General features: G+C 52.6%; 2 protein-coding genes and 1 pseudogene across 8 annotated transcripts in view; 2 read left to right on the top strand and 1 right to left on the bottom strand.

Moving 5' to 3' along the window:
- Positions 1-74: 74 nt before the first annotated feature.
- MAFF (MAF bZIP transcription factor F) lies at positions 75-9,590 on the bottom strand. Of its 4 annotated transcripts, none has more exons than XM_082850217.1 (3): positions 9,539-9,590; positions 2,456-2,521; positions 75-1,881 (listed from the first exon to the last, which is right to left on the bottom strand). In XM_082850217.1, exons 1-3 carry the CDS (start codon positions 9,554-9,556, stop codon positions 1,429-1,431), a joined length of 537 nt encoding a protein of 178 aa, XP_082706343.1. In that variant the 5' UTR covers positions 9,557-9,590; the 3' UTR covers positions 75-1,428. The 4 variants fall into 4 exon arrangements, with proteins under 4 accessions (XP_082706343.1, XP_082706344.1, XP_082706345.1 ...); XM_082850218.1 differs by lacking the exon at positions 9,539-9,590 and adding an exon at positions 9,315-9,523; XM_082850219.1 differs by lacking the exon at positions 9,539-9,590 and adding an exon at positions 8,864-8,900.
- Positions 9,591-14,381: 4,791 nt separating this feature from the next.
- Positions 14,382-15,075, top strand: LOC309968357 (succinate dehydrogenase [ubiquinone] cytochrome b small subunit, mitochondrial-like; annotated as a pseudogene). The gene is made up of 2 exons: positions 14,382-14,637; positions 14,844-15,075. The product of its transcript is annotated as a succinate dehydrogenase [ubiquinone] cytochrome b small subunit, mitochondrial-like (transcript).
- Positions 15,076-25,451: 10,376 nt separating this feature from the next.
- Positions 25,452-27,976, top strand: part of PLA2G6 (phospholipase A2 group VI) — a 49,902-nt gene continuing 47,377 nt past the window's right edge. For all 3 annotated transcript variants that reach the window (XM_082849691.1, XM_082849690.1, XM_082849692.1), the window contains exon 1: positions 25,452-25,479. The gene's annotated coding sequence lies outside the window, so the exon portion shown is untranslated. The remainder of the gene's footprint in view (positions 25,480-27,976) is intronic.

Below are 27,976 nucleotides of genomic sequence, written 5' to 3'. Positions count from 1 at the left end.
CTTGGGCCCCTCATTCAGAACCCCCCCCCAAAAAAAACATAGACCAGGACATACGCTTCTAAACTGTGGAAAAAGAGAACTTGACTTTATTCAGAAAGTCTACAAAATACAGAAGGCGGATAACTCGCTTACTGTAAGTCAGAAAAATAAATAAATTCCGGGGGCCGGGCAATTGTTTTTAAAAAACATTTTTTGGTTGTTTTTGCCATCCGGCTTCTCCTAAGTATAAGATAAAATGTGATTTATTTGCAGATATAAAATATAAAGTCCAGCTCAGGGCCACACACCACTTTTCCCGGGCAGTGGGCGCTGGGCTCTGGCTGGGGAGAATAACTTAGATTCGTGCAATAAATAAACAGCAGGGAGGAGCAGCTGTATAGTTGGGGGGCAGGCAGGCGGGGGAAGGCTCGGGCCGGGCTTCCCAAGAGAATGGTGATCAATGGCAGTGGTCAGCCCCCATCCCACAGGGTGGACAGGTGGGACCCTTCCCTTTAAGGACCCCTATCCCAGGCTGCAGAACCATAGGATCTGTCTTCTCATCTCCCCACCGCCACAGTGGTCACCTCCTTGGTCCCCTTTCTCTTTGGCTGGCCAGCTCCCTGGCTGCAGGGAGAGCCCAGGGTTGAGCCTGGCCAGCTCCTTCCCTCTCTTCCATCTGCGTCACCTTCTCTCTCCCTCTGCGTCTCTTCACCTGACTCACAGAGAGCCATCTCCCAGGCCACGGAGGCCCTTTCACCACCTGTTCAGGCCCTGGCCGCTGTCCCCCTGACAACCATGGCTGGAATCTCAGGGCAGCGTGGGAAGACAGGGTTCCAGCTCAACCACTAAGCATATGTGGCCTTGGGCACGTCCGATAGAGGCCTGTTTTCTCATCTGTTAAGTGGGCTTCACTAGGTGATTTCTAATGAGTCTTCCAGCTTTGGAAGGCCAGGCATCCGGGTGCAAGGCGGAGGCGGGAGCATCAGCTTCCCAACTAGACAGCCCCACAAGACCCATACCGGGCCAAGCCTAGTCCTGTATCCCTAGCGGGTGGGGAGGGGCTGATGGCACAAGCTGAGCTGTTACAGAATGAGGGGTGGCCGTCTTCCCCTCGATGGCCCTTCTCTAATCCGCTCTGTATCCCCTCCTCCCAAACTAAGAAGTCTGAAATTTTCTACCAGAGGAAACCCCAGACCCCGACCCCACCTACCTCCTATCTCATCACCGTTGCCCCTCCCCAGGGCCATTAGGTCCCAGTTTCAGGGGCCGCGGGAGGAAGACAGGCTCTGGGGAGGGAACGTGTGTGTTCACCACGGGGGCTGGTGGCTGCAGAGATATGGCACTTGGAGACAGAGACTGCGCTTAGGCACTTAGGGAAGGCAGCTGGGGTCAGAGGGGCCTGTGGTTTGGAGAATGGGCGTGGGCGGAGCGAGCGGGGCTCGGCGGCCACTAGGAGCAGGCGGCGGGGCCGGGGGCGGGGCCCGGACCGGGGGCGGGGCCGGGGCTCGGGGCTGACTTGACGATGGTGATGACGCTGGCCGGAGCCACCAGCGCGGCGGGCCCGCGGGCGGCGGCCACGGAGCGGGCGAAGCCCTGCAGCGCCTCGCACTTGCCGCGCAGCGCGTCGAGCTCCAAGCGCATGGCGGCGTTCTCGCGCGCCAGCTTGTCCACCTCGCGCTCCAGCTCCGACTTCTGCTTCTGCAGCTCCTCTTTCTGGCACACGCGCTTCACGCGGCAGCTGGCTGCGTAGCCGCGGTTCTTGAGTGTGCGGCGCCGCTGCTTGAGCCGCGTCACCTCCTCGGCTGAGAGCCCGCGCAGGTGCCGGTTCAGCTCGCGCACCGACAGCCCCATCAGCGCCTCGTCGGACAGGTGCGGCGTGTTCTCGCTCAGCTCGCGCTTGATCTGCGGGCAGCAGGTCGGGCGTATGGGGAAACTGAGGCCCAGGGTCACAGTGCGACCTGCGGGCCCAGAGCTCTGGACCTGGCGCGCAGCAGGTGCTGGGGACGGCTCCCCCTCCACCGCTAGTGTTCCCCCTTCACCGCCAGGGGCACTGAGGTGGTGGCTGGACTTGCTCCAAGATTCGGAAGGGGAGCAGTAATCCCGAAAGGGGAAACCGGGCCAAACCGGGATCTGAACACAAAAGGAGCCACCCCAGAGCTCAGCCCGGATTCTAACCCAGCGACCGGGCCTGGACTCAGCCGGAGAAACCCAGGAAAGCACCTTTGAAGTCCTACAGCCCAGGGAACATTGTTCCGATGGGGAAGCAGGTCCAGAGAGGGAAGTGACCTGCCTCAGGGCACACAGCCTGTGGCCAGAGCCCTGGCCTCTTGGTTCCCAGCCCGGGGCCCTTTCAGTGGCTTCATGAGTGCTGAGACACTCCTGGGGATTCCAGGAACTGAAGGGGAAGTTGGGATGGGAGCTCAGCGGGGGCAGGGAGGGAGGGGAGGACCAGAGACAATAAGGGCTGCCTTCTCACCTTCAGGGCTTTGCTGGATAAGGGATCCACAGACATGTTTGCAGAAGGTGCCCTCTGGGCTGAGACCTAGGGGAGACAGGAGGCCAAGGTCAGTTTTTTTTCCCACTTGGAATAAAACCCAAACACACTACCTTGGCATTCAAGGCCCCCGCTGTCTTAGAACTCATCTCATACCACCTTCCTCTGCCCCAGTGGTCCAGCCACAGTGGCCTCACTGAGTGGTTCATTCCAGCCTCAGGGCCTTTGCTGTTCTCTTTACTGTTCTCTTCCCTGTTATCTCCCCATAGACTCTTCATCATTTAGGTCTTTGCTCAGTGCCACCTGTTCAAAGAGGTCTAACTATCCAGCTAAACCACTCCTCGTGCCATATCACATAACCCCATCTACTAACCCCCAGGCACCCCAGACTCATTTCCCACTACCGCCCGCCTCCATTCTGCACTCCAGCCACAAGGAATTTCTTTTTTTTTTTTTAATATTTATTTAATTTATTCATTTGGTTGTGCTGGGTCTTAGTTGCGGCAGGCAGGCTCCTTAGTTGAGGCATGCATGTGGGATCTAGTTCCATGACCAGGGATCGAACCTGGGCCCCTTGCATTGGGAGCACGGAGTCTTAACCACTGCGCCACTAGGGAAGTCCCAGAATTGCTTACACTTCCTCTCACCCTATGCTTTCTTGCCTTTGGGCCACCCCAAACCTTGTGACACTTCTCCCCCCACCCCCACTTTATCTGGCAGACTCCTACCATTCAGCCTTCTGCCCCGGACGTAGACATCTCCTCCTCCAGGAAGCCCTCCCAGGCTCCTAGGACTTGTTCAACACCGCCCACCCCAGCAGTTCTCCCCTACGTTGTAATGGTCTGTTTCCTTGACTCCCTACCAGACAGGAAGCTCCACAGGCAAGAACCAGGCCCAGGCAGCTTTGGGTGCTGAGGCTGCCAGCACAGGGGCTGGCAGGGAGCAGGCACTGGTGAAGTGTGAATGGGTCTATGACACTGTCCGTCACCCAGCTTGTCAGAGTCTGAACCGAGTGCCAAGCCCAAGCCCCGCTGAATACCATCGAGAGACAAACCTCCTGGCCCTACCTCCGATTCTTCCTGCTTTCCATCTGCCTCCTGGCTTCTGCATGGCAGGGATGGTACACAGACACCAGGAGGATGGGAAGGGAGCAGAAGGGATTCTATCCTCATGACTGGCTCCCAGGTGGGGTATGGGAGAGGAACATGGGATTAAGGGTAAAGCCTGGGTTTGAGTCGCATCTCTCTTTGCTCCAGGCTGTGTGACCCTGGGCAAGCCACTCCACCTCTCTGGGTCTCCACTTTCCCATCTGTAGGATGCAAACAATACCTGCCTCGCAGGGTTTTGGTGGAACTAAGTGGTACAAACCGGAGAGGTCAGTGAGCACCTGGGTGGTTATTAGAATTGCTGAGTCTGTCCAGGAGGGGTTGGGCCTGTAGCAGTTCCTGGGACCTCGCTTTGATTTGGCAGCTCCGGCTGGCCAGAGCCACACAGGAAAGGTCCTGAGAGACCGTCTGGCCCCTGCCTCCTCACTTCACCCAGGGGGAGGTGGAGACAAGAGAGGGGCATCTCTTGCCTGAAGTCACACAGCCGGTGAATGGCTGCCTCCCCCCAAATCAGGAGGAATTCTGAACACCTGTAAAGGCCCCAGGACTGAATCCTGATCCCTTTCACACCATCATCACCCCAGTTCTCCCAACAGCCCTGTGAGGCCAGAGATGTCAATAGAGTAGTCCAGGGTCACACAGCTAACAAGGGGTGGATCCTGGGACTGAGGCCACATTGAGCCATGTGTCTCCTCCCAGTGTGGCCCTTACAGGGCACCCTCTCTGGGCCCTGTTTCTCCAACCCTGTGAAGCGGAGGACTTGCCAGTCTACGAGGCTGCCCAGCTCTGATGTGCTAGGATTTGTATCGGGTCTGCTAGGGATATGCAAATGACATACAGATATCCAGGCCCCCTGGCCGGTTGTTCAGGGAGCTGGGGCGTTAGGTGACACCCAGGAAGTCTGGGCTACACGGAGAGCCTAATGGGAGAGGGGAAGCCTCTCCTGACGTAGGTTAACTGAGAGCCTGCTGGGTGCTGAGCACAGGGTGCTAGGGCTGATGCAGAACTTGGGAGGCATGGCCCCTCGGATACGTCATTTTTCCTCTCTGGACCTTGGCTTCCTCACTTATAAAGGGGGGACAATCATCATAGTATTAGCGTGTAAAATACAAGAGGCTTAGACAAGATCAGAAGTGGCAGATGGTTGGTTTATCTCACCATCACCCCTCCCTCCACTCCTAACACAGACGTCAGTAATCAATCACAGCACTTTTTCCCACTGAGGTTGGACACAGCCCCTGAATCTTTCTCGGCATAGCACTGTTTTCCACTGAGCTTGGACACAACCTCAGAATCCTCATCAACACGGCCCTCCAGATTAGGCCCAAGAGGAAATTGTTGGCCATGCCCTTTTCTGTCTAATGGCTGAAGGCCCCACCCCCTCTGCTGGCTGTGATTCTAAGTACTTGGGGCCCTAGGGAAGCTTTGAACCTGTTCTTCCCTCCTTTCATCTTCCTCCTCCTGACCTGGCCCCAGCTGCCTCAAGCACATGCTGGATGTCAGCTGAGGCACCTATGTTTGTGCAGGAATGTCCTAGCTCAGCAAAGTCAGGCAACCACAGAGGGAGAGTCACAAGAAGGGGGACCTTTCTGATAACCTCAGGCTTTCAGCCTCCAACTCCAGGCCAGGGGCTGCTGGGCTGTCAGCCAAGGGGCCAGGGTCCTCCACCAGGCTGCCTCGGCCAGTCCGGTAGACCTGGGACCTGAGACAGCAGCTGTTCCAACCTCCTTGTTCTGTAACTGAAGCAACAGGGCAGCTGTTTGGTGGCAGTGGTGGGTTGGAACCCAGGAGTCCCGACCCCCAGCTCAGGGCTCTTTCTTCATTGCCAGTCACCGCACTTCCCCCACACCCCCAGCCCTGCTTCTTCCCTTTTTCTTCTTGAGGCCTGCAGAGCTGACCTCTGGGGTCTGCAGGTTCCTAACATTCCCTTGGAAGCCTGGAGAATGAACTTACCCTTGGGGGATTGACAGCTGCCCTGCCCAGTCAGCAGCCACATCCCCGGCCCCCTAGTAGACGGCCCACCCCCTGGCATGGGCTCCTCGCTGACTGCTGAGCCATTTTGCTTCCTCTGTGAGGACAGAGGGAAAAAATGTGTTTTCCTGGGCCTTGGCAGCCAGCACTGGTGGAGCCTCCTCCCTGCTGGAAGGGGAGCAAAGCTGGGAGAACCCAGCTGGGAAGTGGGAGCCTGGGGGTCCAGCTCAGGTTCTACCACCTGCTCACACCCGCTGTGTGACTTCAGGTATGCCACTTCCTCTCTCTGGGCCCAACACGCCAAACCACCAAGCCTAGGGTACCACCTAGCACTGACAATCTCAGAGTTTAGAGTGTCAGATTCTGGCCCAGAATGGAACTCCAAGACCACTAGCAGAGTAGAGACCCTGGAGGAAGGGAAAGGAAATCAGGGAAGGCTTCTTGGGGGCAGGGGCATGAGAACACAAACTCAGAGACTATCAGCTTCAACCCTCCCTCTGCTCCACTTGCATAGCCAGGGACTGCTTCCTCTTTCAGCTGAACCATGACCAAAGCCACCTCCTCACTGGCCTCTAGTTGTGCCTGCCTCCACCTCTGACCCCACCATCCATCCTCCCCCAAGAGCTGTCAGAGGGAGCATTACTGACACCTATAAACCTGCTCATGTTCGGCCCATTTCAAAACCCTAGGACGCCAGCCTCCCTTCCAGCCCTTTGGGCCTCCACTATGTTCTCTCCCCACTCTCTTCCAGGATCCTCAGGCTGACAATAAATGAATGAGCACCCAGTAAACTCTACCATCTCTGCACTTTTCCCAGAGGGTCACACGGGGTGTGTGTGGAGGGGGGTGGGGGGAGGATGTCACCTGGACCCTGAAGTATCTGCTCGCTTTGGAGAAACTGCTTCAAGAATCCTACAGCCCATGCCCAGGCTTCTTGCTTCCCTGGGGTTCCCAGGCCTTTTTCTCTAGGTGTTGTGGAGTTCTACCAGAATACTGACCCAGTGCTCATTCATTCATTCAATCAGCAAACACCCAAGAAGCACCTACCCTGTAGGTGCCAGGCTCAGTGCTGGGCTTCCTTAGACCCAAAGTTGAATCAAAGCCCCTGCCCTCAAGGCATTCATAGATGATCATCACTTGAACTGACAACCTGGCTGACTGGTCACCTCCTCAGGGAAGCCTTCCTTGATTGCCCTGGCTAAGTCAGAGCTCTGTTATATACTTTCTAACCACAGTGACTTCCCCCTCATACCACCCATCTCAGCTGTGGTTTTACATTTAGGTTAGTGGCTCTTCCTTCAACTTCATCTCCCTTCCTTGACTGTAAGCTCCCAGAGGGCAGGCTTTGGATCTGATTTGTGCACAATGTTATCCCCAGCATCTAGGCCTTGATGGGCTCCATGGCAATGCAGGCTAAAAGTGTTAGGACTGAGGGAGGCATAGAGGCCAAGGGAGCTGACATTGGGTCCTGGACCCTACTGAAGGCCCAGGGGTGGTTCCATGGGAGGTTAAACCTCTCAGTACTAGCTTTCCATCTATGACTGAGTCAACCAGCCATTCCCTCTTGCCCCCCACCCCCCTGGTCCCTAGCCCTACGCAGGGATGTTTCTTGCCCAGCTTTGAGGATGGGCCTGCTTGATTCCTGTGCTCCTGGTGGCCGCCTCCCTTACTTGGACTCCACATACTTCTGGACACCCTTGGCCTCAGCCTGGGGTGGTCAGCTCTGCTTTCTCTCCCACAGTTCCCCTGGAAATTAGTCTGTGTGTGCAGGCTGCCATACCTCCCCCATTCTACTCCCATCCTACCACCTTGGATGTTACCTAGTTCCTGTTGCAGATGGGGACATGGAAGTTCCCAGCTGTGGTAGCTGCTCAAAGATTCAAAGTTAAAAGTTTATCTGATCGGACTTCCCTGGTGGCTCAGTGGTTAAGAATCCACCTGCCAATGCAGGGGACACAGGTTTGATCCCTGGTCCGGGAAGATCCTACATGCCGCGGAGCAACTAAGCCCGTGCACCACAACTACTGAGCCTGCGCTCTAGAGCCTGGGAGCCACAACTACTGAGCCCATGTGCCTTGAGCCTGTGCTCTGCAACAAGAGAAGCCACTGCAATGAGAAGCCCACGCACGGCAACGAAGAGCAGCCCCCCTCGCTGCAACTAGAGAAAGCCCACATGCAGCAACGAAGACCCATTGCAGCTGAAAATAAATAAATAAAGTAAATTTATTTTTTAAAAAAAGGTAATCTAATCAAGCTCAATGCCCTCCTCCCAACCCCCATGATTCTGTAGCCTTGTGGGTGGGAGGACAGGGAGGGCAGAATAGGACCAAGGAATCCCTAACCCCCAGCCCACCCCTCAGCTTCCCTCAGCAGGGGGCTGATGGGGAGGGGGCGGGGTGAGGTTGGGGGCCCCACCCCTCTCGCATTACCCCCTCATGCGCCAAGACCAGCAGTCCCACTGCTTGTTTTCCATGCCTGGCCCAGGCCCTCAACTATCTCCTCAGGTCCAGTCATCCATAGGTCTGTCTGACTAGTCCCACCTGTGAACTGAAACCACCAGGAGTGCAGAAACCAGCTCCACCCCAACCTTGGGCTCTCACCCTCCCTGACCCAGCAGGTACAACCTCTAGAACCCAGACCACCCAGAGGAAGCGTGGTATCCCTTCCTACCTCCGACTTTTGCCGTGGGTTTTTCTGGCTCTTCCTGTTTCTCCTTAGACTGAAGGGTTGGGCAACCCTGGGGATGAAGGAGAGTCCTGAGGGGAGTCTGTCTTCCCCGAGCTGCCCAGAAAACCTGGGGACAAGGACCTGGACCCCAGCCCACTTTGTTGCCAGACCCACTAGGGTGCTGGGGCCAGGGGTGGCCCCCTCACCTCGTCGCCCAGACGAGCCCGGTGGGATCTTTGATATTTCGCCCCACCCTGTGGCTGAAGGCGCCGGCTCTGGGCGGGGGACAAACACCGCGGGTCACATGGCTGCGGTCCTGGGAAACTCCGGGGAGAGCGAGGGCCTGAACGCCGCCGGCTGGTGGAGAGGAGACAACTCGGGAGAGAATTCCCGGGCCCCTTGTGACTATGGACTGGGGCGCTTCTCTAGCTGCGTCCCTATTCCGTGTTTATTCCTGTGGTCACTCTCTCTCCGAGGTACGCTCCGCTGGTACACAGGCGCCAGGATCCTTATCCTCCTGGGAGCGCGCGGACACACACACACACACACACACACACACACACACGCACACGCACACGCACACGCACACTCACACACACGCACACTCCCCAAGGTACACGGCGCAAGCACGCACCTGACGGCATACCCAGGAAGGTGGCCAGGGAACACACACGCACGGCCGCCCTCGGACGTAAACAAACCGCGCACGCACGGCCCGCGGGCACCGGTCCAGGGACTGTTCTCACCGAGTCACGTACTTTCACACACCGCTCCCGGCCCCGCCTGGGCGGACGCTGACGCTCGCCAGCCCGCGCTGTCCCTTCCTGCCTGGCTTCGCCGCCTCTCGGCCTGCGCCCCCCAAATGGGACCCCTAACCCCCGCACCCCGCCAAGCTTGCTTCGGCCGCGTCTCGGCCCCGCCGGACCTCTGCCCTTCCCCCCCACCAGTCGTCAAGCCAGTCGTCCCGGCGAGGGATCCACGGGAGCACCGACTGAGTGAGCCCCGGCGCCCTGCCCCAGGCACGTTCCCGGGGTGCGGAGACCCTGCCGCCTCCGGGTCCGGCGCGCCCGTCCCGGTCCAGGACCAGCGACCCTCACCCGCCTCTCGGCCTGCTTCGCCTGGCGTCCCTGGCACTCGCGGGTCCCGCTGCCTTCCGAGCTGCTGTCCCGGCCCGTGCCCTGGTCAGTCTCCCCTCAGGTCCCGACCGCGGGTCGCTCCGAGCCCGGCTCCCGGGAGCGACGCGCCGAGTTTTGTTGTGGGGCGGGAAGCGCAGGGGGCCGCGCGGAGTTGTAAGGCGAGCTTCCCGGAATTACTCACTCACAGGATTCCTTTCATTCATAAAAACTCAGTCATGCGGTGACGTCACCTCCCCGGCCGCCCCCCGGCCCCGCAGCGTCCTCCCAGCTCCTCAGCCCCGCCCCCGGCCAACTCCGCCCCGGAAGACCCCGCCCACATCAAGACCACGCCCCCAGAATTTTCAATCCCAGTTAGAGCGCGGCTAGGGGCGTTCACGTGACACCTCACTAGAGCCGCTCGGATGAAGGTGTCATTTGTCTCATTTTACAGTCGACAGTTCTGGGCCTCCTTTCGACCTACACCCTCTGCCTTGATGATCTCATCTAGTCTCGTGGTTTTAAATGCCAGGAGCTCCAAATTTGTATTTCCAGAGCGAACAGCTTCTCTGAGTTTCAGACTGTATCCAACTGCCCACTCAACGCCTCCACGTTGGTACCAGATGGGGCCTGCATACCCTGCACGGCCAAAATCCAACTCCTGAGCATTAACCCCACCTCAGCAACCCACACCTCCAGTCTCTCCCACATCAGCTGTTCAAGCCCAGACCTAGGAGCCTTGCCGCATCCCTTTCTCCTTCCTCTTCACTTCATGAGTCAGGCTGGCTCCACCTCCAACACTACCCTGCATCTGACCACTTCTGGCCACCCCCAGTCCTACCACCTGACCCAGGGACCATCAACTCACCTGGACAATGGCGGAGGGCTCCTGATAACTTCTTCACTTTGCCCCTAAAGGCTTTCTTTGCACACCAATGTTCTTCTCGAAACAAAGATCAGATTGTTTCACACTCTCCCACCCTCTGGCTTAACGCCCTCAAAGGTTTCCCTTTGCATTTAGAATATAAACTGTACTCCTCTCTTTGGCGTACAGGGCCCTAAGCCATCTGGCCTCTACCCAGCGCTGCAGCCTCACCTCCCGTCTCTCTCCCCTCACCACTACTCTTCAGCCACACTGCCCTTCTTACTGTTCCTCAAACACACCAAGCTCCTTCCTGCCACAGGCCCTTTGCACTTGCTGTTCCCTCTTCTGTTCACTGCCTGGCTCTTTCTCATCTTTCAGGTGAGCTCAGATGTCCCTGCCTCAGAGACGTCTTTCCTGACAGCCCTGGCTAAAGGAGCCCCCACCTCTGAAATTCGTTTTTATACTACCTTAATATTCCCATAGGGTATTATCTTGCTTATGTATTTGCTTATTATTCAGTGTCTGTCTTCAACCAGAATGTAAATTTCATGAAGGTAGAACCTTGTCTATCTTGCTGACCACTTCACGTCCTGTACCTAGAGCAGTGCTCTGTACATAGTAAGCCTTCAATAAACGCATGTTGAAGAAATAAATGAGTGAAGGCTCAGAGAGGTAAAGTGACTTTCCAAAGTCACCCAGCCAGGAAGTATAAGAACTTGAGTCTGAATCCAGACCTAACTAATTCCTGATCCAGACGCTTGGGGCTCTGTCCAACTGGGTGGGGCCCAGCATAAATGTGGGGATGTATTCAGGGCCTGGAGCTCCACCCAAAAGAGGCGGCTCTGGGGGCAAAACGGGAGAGTGTCCCAGTTCCTTCTTTTCTTTGCTCATGGTGTTTCCATTGCCTGAAGTGCCTGCTGTCACTCCAAGAGCCATGTCTTTTTTTTTTTGAAACTGACATCACAGCACCTACCTTATCTTACTGAGTAGGGCATAGGACCTCCCCAACTAGGAGGTCTTTGTGTGGAGCCCTGGTCACCAGCAAGGCTCCCTCTTCCTTTGATGTAGTGTACTTTGATTTCAGAGCCCTTGCTATGCTTCCTTGCCTCTGGGCTGTGGGCCTTTGTCCACCTGGCATTGTGACATCTATCCCTTACCTCCCAAAGGCCTTGGGTTTCATATGCAGATTGGCCCACTAGCTTCCCAAGTGACCAAATATTGCAGCAGTTATGTCTGGCACTCAAACAATTCCCCTTACCTTATATTTACATATCAAGGAGAGCCACTCATGTTACCTCTTGGGGTAAAAAGTTCTCAGTTTTAGAAACTGCACAACTGCGATTGTTTTCTTTACCCTCCATTTTCAATGAGCTTTTCAAAAGCTGAGGTCATAGTAGGTGCTCAGCTAGTGAATGAATCCCCAGTGGGTCTGCACAACACCCCTGGACACCAGGCTGCCTAAACCCTGTCCCATCCCCTGCCTGCCTGCATTAGGGGGTCAGGGCTTCAGTATCCACCCAGCAGGGACTGCTCCCCACGGATGTGTCTCCCTTTCTGGTCAAGGTCAAGGGACATGGTGCAATGTCATATTTAAAAGTGGGAGCTCTCTGGCTTGAAGGGGGTTCCTAATGGCCAAATCTGGGACAATTTGAACATCAAAAGAAGTAACAGTAACCATGGATTATAACCTACTGAATAAGAGAGGAATCCAAAGTGATATGAATAAATAAATGAGAAAACTCCTCCTTCGAGTAAAAAGGACAGAATTAGAAAATGACAATTAAGACCACAAAGTAATAATAGATTCCTCAAAGAATCACCAGTGGACACAAAAATTTGATGAGGAACATGATATTACATGGGTCCAAAGTATTTCTCCATGGACAATTATTAATTACAAATAGAATGATTGTAACTTTACAGTGGAGAAACCTGGCAGGTACCATCTTCACTAAGTGACCAAAGTTAATATCACCAGGAATGGGACAAATTGACATGCGTAGCTCCTAAATGATTCATGGAGAAGGAGACAGCATCACTTCTGTGGTGTTCCTGCCAAAAATTCATACAATCGCTCTCCTCATGAGGAAACATCAGACAAACCTAAACTGAGAGAAGTTCTATAAAATAACTGGAACTGTATGCTTAGAAAAAATGACAGGATCATGAAAGATAAAGAAAGGGGAACTGTTCCAGATTAAAGGAGCCAAAGGAGATGATCGAATGCAACGTGTGACCCAGAATTTTCTTTTGTCATGAAGGACGTTATTAAGATAATTAGTAAAATCTGAATAAGGTCTGATAATAGTATCGTCTCGATGTTAATTTCCTGGTTTTGATCATTGTCCTATGGTCATGGTAGAGAATGTCCTTGATTTTAGGTAACACACACTGAAGTGCTTAGAGGTAAGGGGCATCTATCTGCAGTTTACTCTCAAATGGTTCAAAACGAGATTGAGAGAGAACAGATTATTGAGAAAATGTGATAAAATATTTACAATTGGGGAATCTGGGTGAAGTGCATATAGAAATTTTCTACCATTCCTGCAATTTTTGGCTTAATAAAGAAGTAGGTTTTTGTTTGTTTGGTTCTTTTTTCAGCCGTGCCACGCGGCATGCGGGATCTTAGTTCCCCCATCGAACCTGTGCCACCTGCAGTGGAAGTGTGGAGTCCTAACGACTGGACCACCGGGGAAGTCCCCGTTTGTTAGTTTAAGGTAGGGGCTGTCAGGAATTCCCTGGCGATTCAGTGGTTAGGACTCCAAGGTTTCACTACTGAGGGCCTGAGTTCAATCCCTGGTGGGGGAACTAAGATCCTGCAAGCCACTCGGCCCGGCCAAAAAAAAAAGAAAAATTAAGTAGGGGCTCTCAAGTTAGCCTGTGGGCTCAAATCCCAGCCTCACCCACCACCAGCTGAGTGACTTAACCTCTCCCTGCCTCCTTTGTAACCTGGGTTTACTAATAGCGCCTGCTTCATAGATTGTGAAACAATTTCTTGGGTTCACACTTAGAAGCATTGGGCACAGTGTCTCGTATGGAATAAATACTGGGTTAGAGAGAGATGAGTCCTCTGGAGTCCCCTAGAACACTCCCTCTGAGAACCTGCGTCTTCCCCAGGTGAGTGACTCGAAGCCAATGAAGACCTCACCCTGCCCAGAGACCCCACCTCCTGTCAATAGGGAGTGGCCTTGTTGCCAGTTTCTAGGCATAGAGCCACCCTCTGCCAGCACAGTCCAGCAGACCTCTAACCGGCCCAGCTAGTCCCTGTTCACCTGCTCGAGGGTCCAAAACACCAAACAGCACCCAAGCAGATCCCTGTGGGACCCTGGTGCACGGTAGGCACCTTGCCCAATAGTAGCAGCTCAGTAACCAGGCTTGACCCAAGCCAGGATCTGCAGCTCAGATCGCACCCCTGGCTGACCCCAGAGTGGGGCATTCCTTGCTCCGAGCCTCAGTTTTCCACCTGCAGGGTGAGAGTCTAGAATTAGGGCAGTGGTCTTTAAACAATCTCAAACCACAGTAAACTTTCTTCACATGAAAGTTGACTCTGCAGAATGTCCCTCCTCGTAAAACAGCTAGAAGCTGGGCTGCTACGGAGGAGACTGCTACCCTGTTGAGGGTTCTCTGGAGGCCCTTCCTGCCCTGAGATTTGATTTCCAGGCCCCCATGAATGCCTGTCCCTGGACCCTGGGGCCTTCCCTGCCCCGCTCTGCAGGGCAGCTCCATCAGCTGGGCTGGGTCCCACATTTCCTGCAGGGCTCTCTACTAGGTGGGAGTGATAATCAGAGGCACCCCTTTCGGCACCTTCAGGCACCTTATATTGTCCCAGTTCTTCCACCCACCGCATGGCCCATATCAGTTTCTTCTTACAGCTTATTACTTCTGACTATACTTATTCCTATTACGTTTATGAGATGCTTCCTTTGAGCCAAGCACAGTGCTACATGCCTAAACCTGTTTGCATGGTATATATTTTCCCATAGTGTATCTTTTCTCCTACTGCTAAACAAAACAATCATCCGAAACAAAAATTATCTGTACTTTTTATCACATTTCAATATCTTTATAAATTCAACTTTTCCTTCTTACCATAGCCCTCCCCAGTGAGGCGGAACGGTGGTGCAGAAATAATCATCCTCATTTTAAAGCTGACGTTCTGGGGATGACCTTGAGCCTTCAGGAGCGACATGGGGACTCTCTGGAGGCTGAGTGTCCTCTGTGGTGCCGGAGGAGGGCGAGCTCTGTTCCTCTAAATCCCAGTGGTCAGACTGGCTCAGGTCTCAGCATTTCTCTAGGACCGACCTACCCCAGAATGGTGTGGAATACAGCATATTCACCTGTCACCCAACCACCATTCTGCTTCCAAGGCTGCATCTCTCCACTGGATTGGTGAGAGGATGGTCAGTGTTTTGCTCCTGGGCCTACTTCCAGCTGCTTATTTGTGTTTTGTTGGTTTGTTTTGTCTTTAATATTTATTTATTTGGTTGCACTGGGTCTTAGGTGCGGCAGGCGGGCTCCTTAGTTGCGGCATGCGAACTCTTAGTTGCGGCATGTATGTGGGATCTAGTTCCCGGACCAGGGATCGAACCTGGGCCCCCTGCATTGGGAGAGCAGAGTCTTATCCCTGGACCACCAGGGAAGACCCCCAGCTGCTTATTTGAATCCTTGCTCTGCGATGCACTACTTCCTGGCGGCAGCCCTCACTCTTCATAGTCACTGAGGCATTGGACCAGCTGGATGTTCGAGGGGATGCATGGCAGAAAGCTGTCAAGGCAGGCCTTTTGGTGCCCTCGGCTTTCACCTTTGCTGGGTGGGCTTTGTTATTTCAACTCTCATGATGCGGGCATCTGCAAAGCTGTGGCCGTGCTGTGGAAGCTCTGACGCTTTAGACATAATACCTTGAGAATTGATTGTAGACCAGCTCGCCTTTGCTCCGTCATGCCATTCAATTCACAATAACAAGGAAATAACAGATAAGTCCACTGGTGAGACAAACCTCTTCTCCTAATCACCTGGTTATTTTTTTAAATTTTTAAAATTTTTTAAATATTTAATTAATTTATTTATTTTTTGGCTGCGTCGGGTCTTAGTTGCGCACGCGAGATCTTTCCTTGCGGTGCGCGGGCTTCTCTCTAGTTGTGGCGTGCGGGATCAATAGTTGTGGTGCAAGGGCTTAGTTGCCCTACGGCATGTGGGATCCCCTGCACTGGAAAGCAGATTCTTAACCACTGGACCACCAGGGAAGTCCCCTCCTGGTTATTTTTAGAATGTAATCTTTGAGGAAAGATGTGAGAGGAGTTGCATCCAAAAAGCTGTCAGACTGAGTTCTGTATGCTGGGGAGTTAATGGGGTGTCTCTCAGCTTCTCACAAGACTCACAGTATAACTAAACATTATATATGAGCTTTTGCCTTTTAATTTATCAAACTCTTAGAGGGAATTCAGCTTTATTACTCTCAATATCCGATCAAGCATCTATATTTGTCCTAGGATGATGGAGAAAGGGAAAGACTGTTATTTCGTAAGTAAAGGCTTGGCAGAAAATTAGGCAGTGTTTAGTTTTTGCAAACATCCCCTCTCTGTTCAGTTGATACCAGTTACCAATGGTTCTGTGTCCCAGGGAAATTTGAAAATTAGAAATGCTGATATTTCACATTACTGATTTCTAAATCCTAGGAAGAAGAGCCTGGAGAGTTTCTGAATATAGAGAAGTTCCATGGAGGGAAGAGGTCCCTTTATAGACGTTTCAAATTGTTACAGATTCTAAACTGAGACTTAATCCTCAAATGTGTTTGTTTTACTGGTCCTAAAATAATCTGTCCACAAATATAAAATTATAAGTAGTAAGTTGTTTTTTTCCCACTGTGGGAATCTCTAATGTGAAAATGTATTCTATGAAGGTAAAGTTTTTTAAAAATCAAATGCTATATAATAAAAAGTAAATAAATAAGGCAAGCTGAGGTTCTGACTGATTTATGGGTTCACTAACTGTCCAGGGAGTACCCTCCTGTTGCTGGGCGTGCCCTGATGCCCCTCATCTTCTTCCCACATCTTAGGAGTTAGATGTTGCAGGTGAGGAAATTGAGACTCTGAGTGGTGAGGAAACTTGCCCAATATCACACAGCTAGTCCCCAGCAGAGGAGGACTTGAACCCAGGTGGTCTGACTCAAGGGCCATGCCCTCCCACTGCCCAGGGCCAGGCATAACCATGGGCTTTGTTGGAGAGAGATGTCCCCTGTCACGTGGCCATTCCTCCCCCTCTTCTCCCTTCCTACTTTTAAATCATAAGGCAAACTAGGGAGGGGCTGGCGAAGGGTGTCCCTGCACTGGGTTGCTGTCTGCAAGGGTCCTGGGTCTGGGCTAGAGATGGTCTAGCAGGGAGAAAAATGAGTTTGAACAAATCCAGACAATCGTAGTAACTACTGTTGTCCCGTTTATGAGACACTTCCCTGGTGAACATTTTATCTCACAAAACGCTGTGAGATGAGTGTCTTTCTTGTCCCCACTGTGCAGATGAGGAAACTGAGGCTCGGAGAGGCAATGCCATTTGCTCAGGACACCCCAGTGAATAAAGGCCCTCACGACCTCTGTGTGAATATGAGCGTTTCACTGCCACTTCACCAGCTTTGGGTGTTCCCTTTTTTTTTTTTTTTCTCATGGCCACGCCACATGTCATGTGGGATCTTAGTTCCTCTACCAGGGATCGAACCCATGTCCTCTGCAATGGAAGCACGGAGTCTTAACCACTGGACCACCGGGGAGGTCCCTGTTCCCATTTTTTAAGTTCTGCTAATTTTCTAGGCGACTAACATTGTCTTGTTTAAATTTACATTTCTCTGAATATGAATGGGCTTGGGCACATTCCCTTACTTTTGCTCATCAGTTGAGTTTCTTCTCTGCAAACTGACATTTCAGGGCCCTGAGACTTAGAACTGTACAGATGCCCTTTTTTCTCCCACCCCTCCATCATATTTTCCCTCTAAAAACTTTTTCCTCCTGACAGCTTCAGGGTACTTGGAAATCTGCCACTCCTAGCCTGAGTCCTTTCCATGCCCCGAGCCTGTAAACCCATAACCTTGGGCACCTCGTTTGTCTGCTACCCTTCTGCCCTGCCAGCTGCTCTGGGCTTCGGAGAGAAACTACCACCGTGAACACGACACCCACAGCAACAAGACTCCACTGCGAAGTCATCCTCCAGTCACAGCCAGGCACTCGGGGTCCCTGATCACCGCCTCCCTTCTCCAAACCCCATTCTCGGTGGCCTCGTCCTCGCCCCCACCTGCGAGGCCCGGCCCCAGCTCCCTGCACTGTTCATCCCCTCCCTCTCAGTCCCGGCACAAGCTGCTCCTCCTCCGGCCCCAAAGCTACCTCCCTCTCTTCTTTCCTGGACCCTCAGACTCACCCTCCGGCTCCTGTCCTCTCAGCCCCGAAATTTCCCCAAGCGGCTGCCATCTGTAACACCCACTCCCCTACATTTCACTCCTCCACCCACCCAACCTTTGCCTTTTCTTCCCTTTTATGGCCAGACGCTCGAGTCGTCTCTGCCTCTGAGCCCTCCCTGCCCCCTCCCCTCCCAGCCTCGCTCCAGTACCCACAGTCCTCTGAAGGGACTCTTGCTGAGGTCCACGTGACCTCTCTGTTGCTAAATCCGGGGCCCATGTTCCGTCCTAATCTGTCTTGTCCTTTGACAGCCCTGGACCTTGTTGCTCCCTCCCCTCCTCCTTTTGATACACTCTGGCCCCTGGGGTTCCAGGGCGTGGGTTTCTCTCCTCCTTTTTCAGTCTCCGTCTCTGGTTCCTCTTGACCTCTCGGTGATCAGTGATGCTCAGAGCTTCCGCCTTTGCCCGCAGTCTCTTCTCCCAGGGGAATCTTATTAACCCTCAAGAGTCCAGGCGGCATCTGATGCTGATGACTCCCTAATCTCTCACCTGCGTGCCTCTGTGTCTCAGGGGCCAGATCTTCTTAAACAGTTACACAGTAGATGTGGATTTCCCCCTGCCCTCCCCCAATCCCTCCACCCCCCCGACCCCCCCCTCGCTTCCGGTACGTCCAGCCCACCACAGTCACAGCGCCACTCAGCGTCACCCTCCCAGCCTGCACCCCTGCTCCCCACACATTTCTCAGATGGGTTGGTGACACCACCTTCCAATCAATCACCTTAGAGAGAAACCAGGCCACCATCCTTGCCTCACCCCCGTCCCTCAATCCCACAGCTAACCCGTCACCAAGTCCCCGTGGTCTCCTTAGCTTCCCTCCATGCTCCGCTCTCTTCGCTCAGCCATGGTCTCAGTTCAAATCACAGCATCTCTCCTCCTGGACATGGCAACGGCCTCCTGCCTGGTCTCCCTGCCTCCAGCACCTTCTAATCCAGCCTCCAGGGGGAGAGTAGAGAGAGCTTTCTAAAACCTAAATTGGACCCGGACACTCCTGGGCTCAGAAACTTCCACGGCTCCCCACTGCCTTCAGAACAAAGTTGACACTCTCTCCACAGACCTTCTAGGTCTGGCCTCTGCCTCCTCTGACTGCCCAGCTCTCACCCCTCCCTCTGGGCTCTTCCATACCGCCACGCTTTGGCTCCTGTAGACCCCTCGACCGGAAACTCCCTCCCCAGGTGCAGCTTGTCCTTCAATACCCAGCGCACAGGTCACGTTCCTCAGCGAGCTTTCCGAGTAACCCCCGGGCGGACCCAGGCTCCTGCCCTCACAGTAGGGATGGCCCCCTGCGCAATGGCACTTTTCCCTCCGAGTTCGTGTTCCGTGTTTTTGTGGCTGTCTTCTCCTCTTAATCCACAAGTTCCTTAAGGACTAGAACTACATCTTTTCATTTTTGTGTCCCCAGTGCCTAGCCCCGGCCGTCATGCAGTTGTGGCACAGTAACTATTTGCTGGATGAATGGAGGAGTTGCCCTTGCTCTGCTGGGGCTGGGCCGTGTCCTAGGCTGGAGCAGTGGGGCAGGCTGGGCAGGGGAGGGAGGGAGGGTTAATTTCCTAAAAGGTCCTTCTGCCCTGATAGTGGAGGCTGTGTCCACTCGCCGGCTGTCCGCTGTGCCCTGCCTGATGGGATCCTCGGGGAGTCCCTGCCATGCCCCCTGATGACTACTGCGTCCCAGAGACCATTCGAGTCAGCCTGCTCACAAATGTGTGATTTGCAGCAGAGTTTCGGGAGCCCCTGGGACATAAACGAGGGCCACCAGGACAGAATGTAGATCATCCAGGATAATTCAAACATGCATGGTTGCCCAGTGGGTTCTGCCCATGTTCTTCCTTCGGGACCTCACCTCCTCTCCCTGCCATTTCACTCACCGTGCCTGGCCCCTGTCATCACCCAAGGCTTCAGACCCCCTCTCTGCTCTTGGCCTCTGGTGGTCTTCTCTATCTTGGAATCACCTCCTTGAGGGCTGAAAGGGCCTCTGTAGGATGCTGTGTGCCCAGCACCCTCTTTTCTCCTGATAATTCTGTGCATGCCCAGCTAGAGTGGGAGCTGCCAGAGCTGATGGGCTCGGGGGTGGGCACACAGCCCAAGCTGACTCAGTGAGAGTCATTTCCAGGAACTAAGGGAAGAAGCTCAGTCCATTTCCAGTGCTGAGAGCTGTAGGTGGTGCGGGGGCTCCGTTCCTCACTCCTGGGCAGAAGAAGCCAGAGAAGCGAGTGAGCTGGATGTGCTGAAAGACAGAGGCCGCGGAGGGCCTGTTTAAGGCTCACCGTGAGGTCCCTCCAGCATTTGGCCGGTCACCTCTTTCTTGGATTCTGGGAGATTCTCTGGTTACTTTCCAGTCTTTTTGCCTGTTTGCCGGTGCTAATTTGAGTCGGGTTTCTGAGGCTTCCCATCAAGAGAGTCCTGACTCATTCCGGTCTCTTTCTTCTTAATCCCATAGAACCCTGTGCCTCTTACTCAGTCCTCTCTTCCAGAAAGCTCTAAAATTATGGTGGTATTGCCATATTAAATTAATTTATATACATTTTAGAAAACTTTAGGCTGAAGACTGACTGGGAATATGATTTACAGTTGATTAAGCAGGGAGGTTTCTGTCATCACAAACAAAAACGGAACCTCATTGCCTTGTCAACCAGTGTAGTTATTTGGGATATTTGCAACTATCCTAGCTCCTCTTCTTCTGGCCGCCTGGTAGGACTGCATTTCCCAGCTCCCTTGAGGTTGGGTGTGGCCATGTGATGCGCTTCGGCCAGTGAAACGTGAGCAGAAGACTCACGCGTCACTTCTGAGCGGCGACTTTAAGACCCAGGGCCTGATTCACAGCACCCCCAGCCCCGTGTAGAGCAGAGGCCCCCTCAGCCTGGGTTCCCGAGTGATTTTGATAAACAGGACGCCCCGCCCACCACCCTCCCACATCAGACACACAGTGTGAACAAAGATGTTAACTCAGTTAAGCCAGCGAGACTGTGGGGTTGCTCGTTACTGCAGCATCCCCTAGCCTATCCTGCCTGACGGAGTCTGGAACATCATCTGCTGTCATTTCGTGATCTCTTCAGGAGACCGTATTTGCCTTTATTCCAGTGTTTTTTCACAACCAACAATTATCTCTGTATTTGAGGCAACTTTGTATTCAGTTGTGAACTTTAAGGACAGGAATGGATATCTTTTTTTGTTTTTTTTTTTTTGTTTGCGGTACGCGGGCCTCTCACCGCCATGGCCTCTCCCGTTGTGGAGCACAGGCTCCGGACGTGCAGGCTCAGCGGCCATGGCTCACGGGCCCAGCCGCTCTGCAGCATGTGGGATCTTCCCAGACCGGGGCACGAACCCGCGTCCCCTGCATTGGCAGGCGGACTCTCAATCACTGCACCACCAGGGAAGCCCAGGAGTGGATATATTTCATGTGACCCCACACCACCAGGAGTGAGGCCATGCAGACAGTAGTAGGCACTTCATAATTGCTGGCTGAGGACTTCCCTGGTGGTACAGTGGTTAAGACTCCGCGCTTCCACTGCAGGGGACACAGGTTCAACCCCTGGTCGGGGAAGATCCCGCATGCTGCACGGCTCAGGGGGAAATAAATCATAATTGCTGACTGAAGAAGCTTAAGTGAGGATGAAAAGCCCAGGAGAAAGAAGACAGGGATGAAGGCTTTGCACACTCTGACCCTCATGAACCCCCCGTTGGACCTCGTCCTGAGAAGCTATATCCTGCATGACCCCCAGCGCACGGCGTGCATCTTTGTCTGAAATGCCGTCTGCTTAGCAGCCTCTCCAAACCCTCCCCATCCTTCAGAACCCAGGCTCAGGCCAGCTTCTTGGCCAAGCTTCCCTGGCCTGCTGGCCCTGAGAACCAGCCTCCCCTCAGCCCACAGTCTGTCCTGTGAGCCCCTGAGCTGGGCTGAGGGACCCCCAAGTGGGGAAATCCTGCCTTTGTTGGCCAGGACTGGCTGTCCCCCTTAGGCTGGGAGCACACGTGGCTGCAGCCTCACAGCTCAAGGTCACCTGTGCTCGTTTCCCCCCTGAGGAAGGCACAAGCCCCGATGGCCCCCTCCTCAGATCAGAGCCACCTCGTTACTGTAATCATTACACAGCTGCCTTGTGGCCTCTGGGCCCTTCAGTCAACTCTTCCACTGCAGCAGAATGATTTTTTTTTCTAGTCACTTCTCTGCCTGTAACCATTCTGGGGCCCCCATCGCCCGCAGGGCAAGGTCCTCAGCCTCAGTCTGGCACTCGTGACCCTTCGTGCCTTGCCTCTGGGGCTCACCTGCCCATTCACCTGCTCACATAGCAGGTTCCAGCAACACCTGACCTGTTGCCGTTCCCCAAACAATCCACACAATCTCACGATGTTGCCCTTTGCCCATACGGCTCTTTCCACCGGGCTTTCCTACTTTCCTAATCCAGCTGGCAAACTCCCATTCAACCTTTGAAATCCAACTTAAGATCAAGGGTTGGTGATTTTTTTTTTTTTTCTGTAAAGGTCCAAATAGAAATATTTCAGACTTTGTGGGCCATACAGTTTCTGTCATGATGACTCAACTCTGCCACTGTAGAAAGTATGTTCATACATAAACGAATGGTGCTGTGTTCCAATGAAATTTTATTTCCAGGAACAGGTGGTAGGTGGGATAGTTTGCCCAACCCTGTTCAAGAGTCATCTCACAGATCTCCCTAGAGACAGAGTTCAACCATGCCTTCTCGCAAAGCCCCCTGTACCTTACACATTTTGTCATAATACAAACCCCGATTGTAATGATTCTACAGTTGTGATGATTAAATGGGATGGTGGTCACACCATCATCTCTCACCTCACCTGGGTTGCTGCAAGAGCCTCCTCACTGGTCTCCCAAGCCTCTGCCTTGCCCTTACAGTCTATTCCTACAGAACAGACACAGTTTGTTAAAAGGTAAGTCTGACAGGCCACTCCTGTGCTCAAAAACTTCCCGTGGCTCCCCATTTCCCTCAGAGTGAAAGCTAAAGTTTAGAAATTGTCCACAGTGTACTACAGGCCCTGATTTCCTTTCAGCCTCATTGCCAACTACGGAGCACAGGCTCCGGACGTGCAGGCCAGTGGCCATGGCTCACGGGCCCAGCTGCTCCGCGGCATGTGGGATCTTCCCAGACCGGGGCACAAACCTGTGTCCCCTGCATCGGCAGGCGGACTCTTAACCACTGCGCCACCAGGGAAGCCCTTCCCAACTTTTTAATTATAAAAATGTTCAAACACACAGAAAATGGAAGGATGAATACAAAGGCACTCATATACACAACCCCAGATTCAACACACTAGGTTTTTTGAAAGTAAGATGGTAATATCATGACACTTCACCCAAAGACTTTAGCGAAACACACTCTATGTCTGACCTCTCTGTCTTATTGTCTGTCTCTCCCAACAAGACTGTGAACACTGTGACGGCAAGGATTTTGTCTATTTTCTTTGCTGTGGTTTCCTCAGCACCAAGAACACTGCCTGGCACATAGTAGGTCCTCCTGCCGTGTAGGGAAAGAAAAGTCAAGACAGGTCTTGATTCCGGTTCTGCCTCTCGCTGACATGTGACTCTGTGAATCATTTCCCCTGACGGAATCTTGGTTTCTCCATCTCTAAGGTGGAGATAATAGTACTGCTTCTCAGGATCGTCGTGAGGACCAACAAGGTAAAAGTGTAAAATTCACCGTGAGCGTGTGTGTTAATTTCCATCTAACTCTTTGAGGAGGGGACTTGGGTCGACTTCGGGCTCTGGGATGATTGTAGCTGCGGGGAGCACAGCCCCTCAAGAGAAGCTCTTTGGCTTGAACTGTTCCAAAGCGAAATCCAGCAGAAACTGAAAGGAGTACCTTCTCGGTGCTCACTTGCCCCCTCCCTTCGCACGGCTTGTTCATTCAGCGCTTCCTACCGACTCCGGATTCTTCACCTCTTGCTTTACCCACGCATTTAATAGTTTTCACCAGAAACACCCAAGGGAGGGGCACCCAACTTCATCAGGCCTTGAATCTATTGTATTATTTTCTTCTATTTATTACTTTCTTTCTACTCTCTTTTATTAATTTCCTCTATGGTTCTTTTAGTGTTTCTGAAGATTGATCCAGATGATTGATCTCTCTTCCTTGGCCTTTTCTGCATTTCAGATTCAGTTGTGTGTCTGTGTTGCCAAACCTGCCTTGTAGACTCACCTTGAATACGGGAGAGTATTTGCTGAAGAATGGGACTCATCCTGTTGAGCCTCTGAGGTTTCCCAGGTCAGATTGCTCAGCAGTGGGTGGAATACCTGACCTTTTGCAAGCTCCCTGATAACCATGGCCCTAACTTCAATTGTTTGGGGGTGCGGAGGGCAAGATACATTTCACTGAGAATTCTGAGTCTTCTTCCCATTCTCTCAACTCAAAGCTGAAACTCCGAACAAAATTTTAATCTTACTTTAAAGGAACAGTTTCTTCACCCGTAAAATATGAACAAGAGTAACTACAATCCCCAGATGATGGATGTGAAGTCATGTTACTTTGTAACTGGCAAAGCTCTGTACAAATAGTACTTACTGTGGTTAGTTTTCTTAACTTGTCTAGATTCTTAACTAAATCTTGCCCCAGTTACATTGGCTGCCCCCAGTCTGGGCACTAATATCTTGGGACAGACAGGCAGAAATATTCTTCTATTCACAGGAATAACAAACAGAAACTACCCTTCCCATGCCAACAGAGAGCAGTTTGGACAATTTATCTAGATCTAGGGCTGGGGAATGATTAGGGGGAAGAAAATGCGTCTAACCAAGCCTGGCAGGCTGGACAGGGGACATGATCTGTTCAGGCAGAAGCAGATTTGTGACTAAAACCCAGCCTCCTCCCTCCTATTTAATGCATTCTCAGCATTACTAATGATAACAACTGTCATTTATTTTTTAATATTTTTATTTATTTATTTGGCTGTCTCCAGTCTTTGTTGCAGCACGCGGGATCTTTAGTTGCAGCATGCGAACTCTTAGTTGTGGCATGTGAGATCTAGATCCCTGATCAGGGGTGCAACCCAGGCCCCCTGCACAGGGAGCACTGAGTCTTAACCACTGGACCAACCACCAGGGAAGTCCCACAACTGTCATTTATTGAAATCCCACTATGTGCAGGCAGGGGGACTAATTTATCTCTAGTCATCATAACAACCCCGTGAGGTATTACTGTGCTCACTCTCAGATGAGGAGTTCACAGAGACCAAGTCATTTGCCCAAGTTTCTACTAAAAGTGCTGCAATATTTCCTGAGATCGGCTTGGGGAAGGGCTGCCAGAAACCAAGGAATAATTTTTTTTTTTTTTACCATAACTAAGTACTTTTTGCTTATACTAAAAAATCATTGTTCAGCTGAAATCGAAATTTAATCTCGTATTTTTATTTGCTAAATCTGGCAACCTTAGCTTGGAGGTACCCGGCAAAATCAAAGCCGGTTCCTGCTTGTTATGCCCTAACAGATCTTTGTTGGTTTTGTTTCTGTCTTTACGAGCCGTCGTAAAAGGCAGGTTCAGACTTCAGGCCTCTGACCGTTTTAGTGGGCTGAGGGCGGAGAACGGTGAGACCCCTGCCGCCCATTAACATGTCTGCCAAGGAGCGGTAACGCGAACCTTCCGCCCCGCACAGACGTGGCCGCGCCCCGCCGCCGAGGATTGGCTCAGCCCAAAGCCCGGCCTCCCTCGGCCATGGGAGCCCCTTCCATTGGGCAGTTATGGAAGATGGCGGAGCCCCGCCCCTGCCTTCCTCTCGCGAAGCACAGACTTCGGTGACTGGCGGAGAGCCGTGGCCGGGTTGTCACGTGGCCCGGGGCGCGTCTGTTTGCGGAAGTAGAAGGAAGTAGAAGTGCTGAGTTAGCCGAGGTGAGTGACGGCGCGGGGAAGGCGGGGCCGGGGGCACCTTTCCCAAACCTTCTTCGTGTCCCAGACTCCTTGGACTTCACCCCGACCGTCCCGCAGGCTTCCCCCTTGTTCCCCGATTCCGAGGCATGTCCTCCATTAACCCTTTTTTGACCCCTAAATGCCCCCAGCTTCCACCCTTTGATCCCCAAGCGTCCCCAGCTCCCATCCTGTGACCGCTCTTGTCTCATCTCTAACTTGTGTTCCCTCAGGGACCCCAGCTGCGACCCTGGGTTCCCCCTCTTTCTTCCCTGTGCGTCTCTCCTCTATCCCGTGCCTCACGTTCTGAGTCAACCCCTCCCGTCGTGCCCCAGCTCTCAGTGCCTCTTAGTGCCCCCAGCTTTCAGTCTGGTTCCCAATCATTGTCCCCAGCTTTCTTGCTGTGCCTTTCTAAGTGCTCCCGATTTTTCCGCCTCTGTGTGTTCCCACCCGATCCCCCACTGCATCTCTGTCTTCTGTGTCCCTCCATCTGTCTGCCCTGTTCTCCATCACTCTTCCCCATTTCTAACTCCCTGCTTCTCCCTGCTTATTGTCTCCCAGGTGCCTCCAGATTTCATCTGTGCCTACGCCCCCCATGCTCCCTCCTCTCCCATAGCCTAGTCACCCCAGAGTCTCCCAGTCCCCCAGTCCTGTGTCCACCTCCTGCTCCCACCGATGACCTGGAAGCTGGTGACAGGAAGTGTGTGACCCTTGTGACCATGTGACTGGAACGGGCAGGCCGGTGGGTGTGGGACAGGGAGGGCACAGGGCTCAGGGACCTGTGCACATGTTTTGTATGGACTACTCACACGACCTCAAATACCTTCCCTTCCCCTAAACTTCGGAGTCTTTCCCTTCACCTGCCCTCTTACCCACCCAACAGGATGTCAGGCAAGTTTGGTGTGGCACCACAGATGCTCCACCCTTGGGCTGAATGCAGTGTTTTTGTTATTGTCTCTGCCTTAAAATTTTCCTGGAGTTTGTAGGCCATTTCCTGTCTGAGTCTCAGTTTCCTCATCTGTGACAGGGGGATTGTTATTTCCTGCCCTCCTCAGGCTGCCACGAGGTTCAAAATTTGAGAAAATGTAGAAGGCAAAGCTTTGTAACCAGCATGGCCCTGTGCATGGGTTTGCTATTGTGTCATTGGCAGAAAAGGGAAAGGGACAGAATGAAAAATCAAGGAGGGAAAGACAAGTCTTGCATTTAGCATGTACAGATTTATTGACCATCTGCTATGAGTCAGGCTCTTTTCTGTGTTATTCTTACCGTTTATTCATTCATTCCTCATTTATTTCACAAATATTAGTGGACTGTTTGCTATGTTCTAGGCTACCTTCATAGCCAATGTTACTCCCATTTAAATCAATAAGGAAGAGAGGGCAATTGAGTTGCCTGAGTTCACACCAACTGATGTGGTTGGAGCTAGAATCTGAAGAGAGTACTTTATAACACCAGAGCCTGTGGTGGGATTGCTCTGCTCTGTAAGGGTCTGTTGTCTAAGTGCCCAGGGCACTTTTTCCCTTCCGTGGGTTACTTTCTTATTAAATGACGGTATCCTCAAAAGGGAATTTCCTTCTCACTCAGCAGAATGACATCACCGAGAGATAAAGGAAGGAGAAATTTAAATGCGGTGTGTGTGTGTGTGTGTCTGTACGTATGTACTGGGTGTGTGTGGGAAAAGGTAGGGGCTGTAGTGAAGGGGAGGTCTTGTGTTACAAGCTTCACTTTATAGAATGTGGCTCCTGGGAGAGCATTTTAATAGGTCCATGCCTTAAATGCCTCTTCTCTTTTTTTGTCCATCCTCATTTTTTTTGGTGATCTCATCCAGTGACATAGCTTTAAGTACCATCTCTACTCTGACTCCAACTTCCAAATTTATATCTCCAGTCCGGTCCAGACATTTTCGCTGAATGATAGACACACACATATTTGCTCCCTCAACATCTCAAACTTAGGAATTTCAAACTTAAAGTACTTAGACTTAAGCACCTGTATCCATCGCCTTCATCCCTTCCCTCACCCTCTACCAAAATCTGTCCCTCACACGCACTTTCCCATCTTTAAGAAATGGCAGTATTCTTTTGGTTGCTCTGGCTCAAGCTGTGAGATTATCCTTTTTTAAAAAAATACATTTATTTATTTAGTTATGGCTGCATTGGGTCTTCGTTGCTGCGTGTGGGCTTTCTCTAGTTGTGGCGAGCAGGGGCTACTTATCGCGATGGCTTCTCTTGTTGCAGAGCATGGGCTGTAGGCACACAGGCTTCAGTAGTTGTGGCGCACGGGCTCAGTTGCTCCGTGGCATGTGGGATCTTCCCGGAACAGGGCTCAAACCCGTGTCCCCTGCATTGGCAGGTGGATTCTTAACCACTGTGCCACCAGGGAAGACCTGTGAGATTATCCTTGATGCCTCTCTACACCCCGCATCCAGCCAGAGTTAATATCACTCCTTTGCTCTAAGCCCTGTAATAGCTTCTCCTCTCAG

Source organism: Leucopleurus acutus (genome assembly GCF_964270905.1).
Source record: "Leucopleurus acutus genome assembly, chromosome: 11".
NCBI lineage: Eukaryota > Metazoa > Chordata > Mammalia > Artiodactyla > Delphinidae > Leucopleurus > Leucopleurus acutus.
Note: the sequence above shows the minus strand (reverse complement) of the source record. Positions and strands in the feature narration are given on the sequence as shown.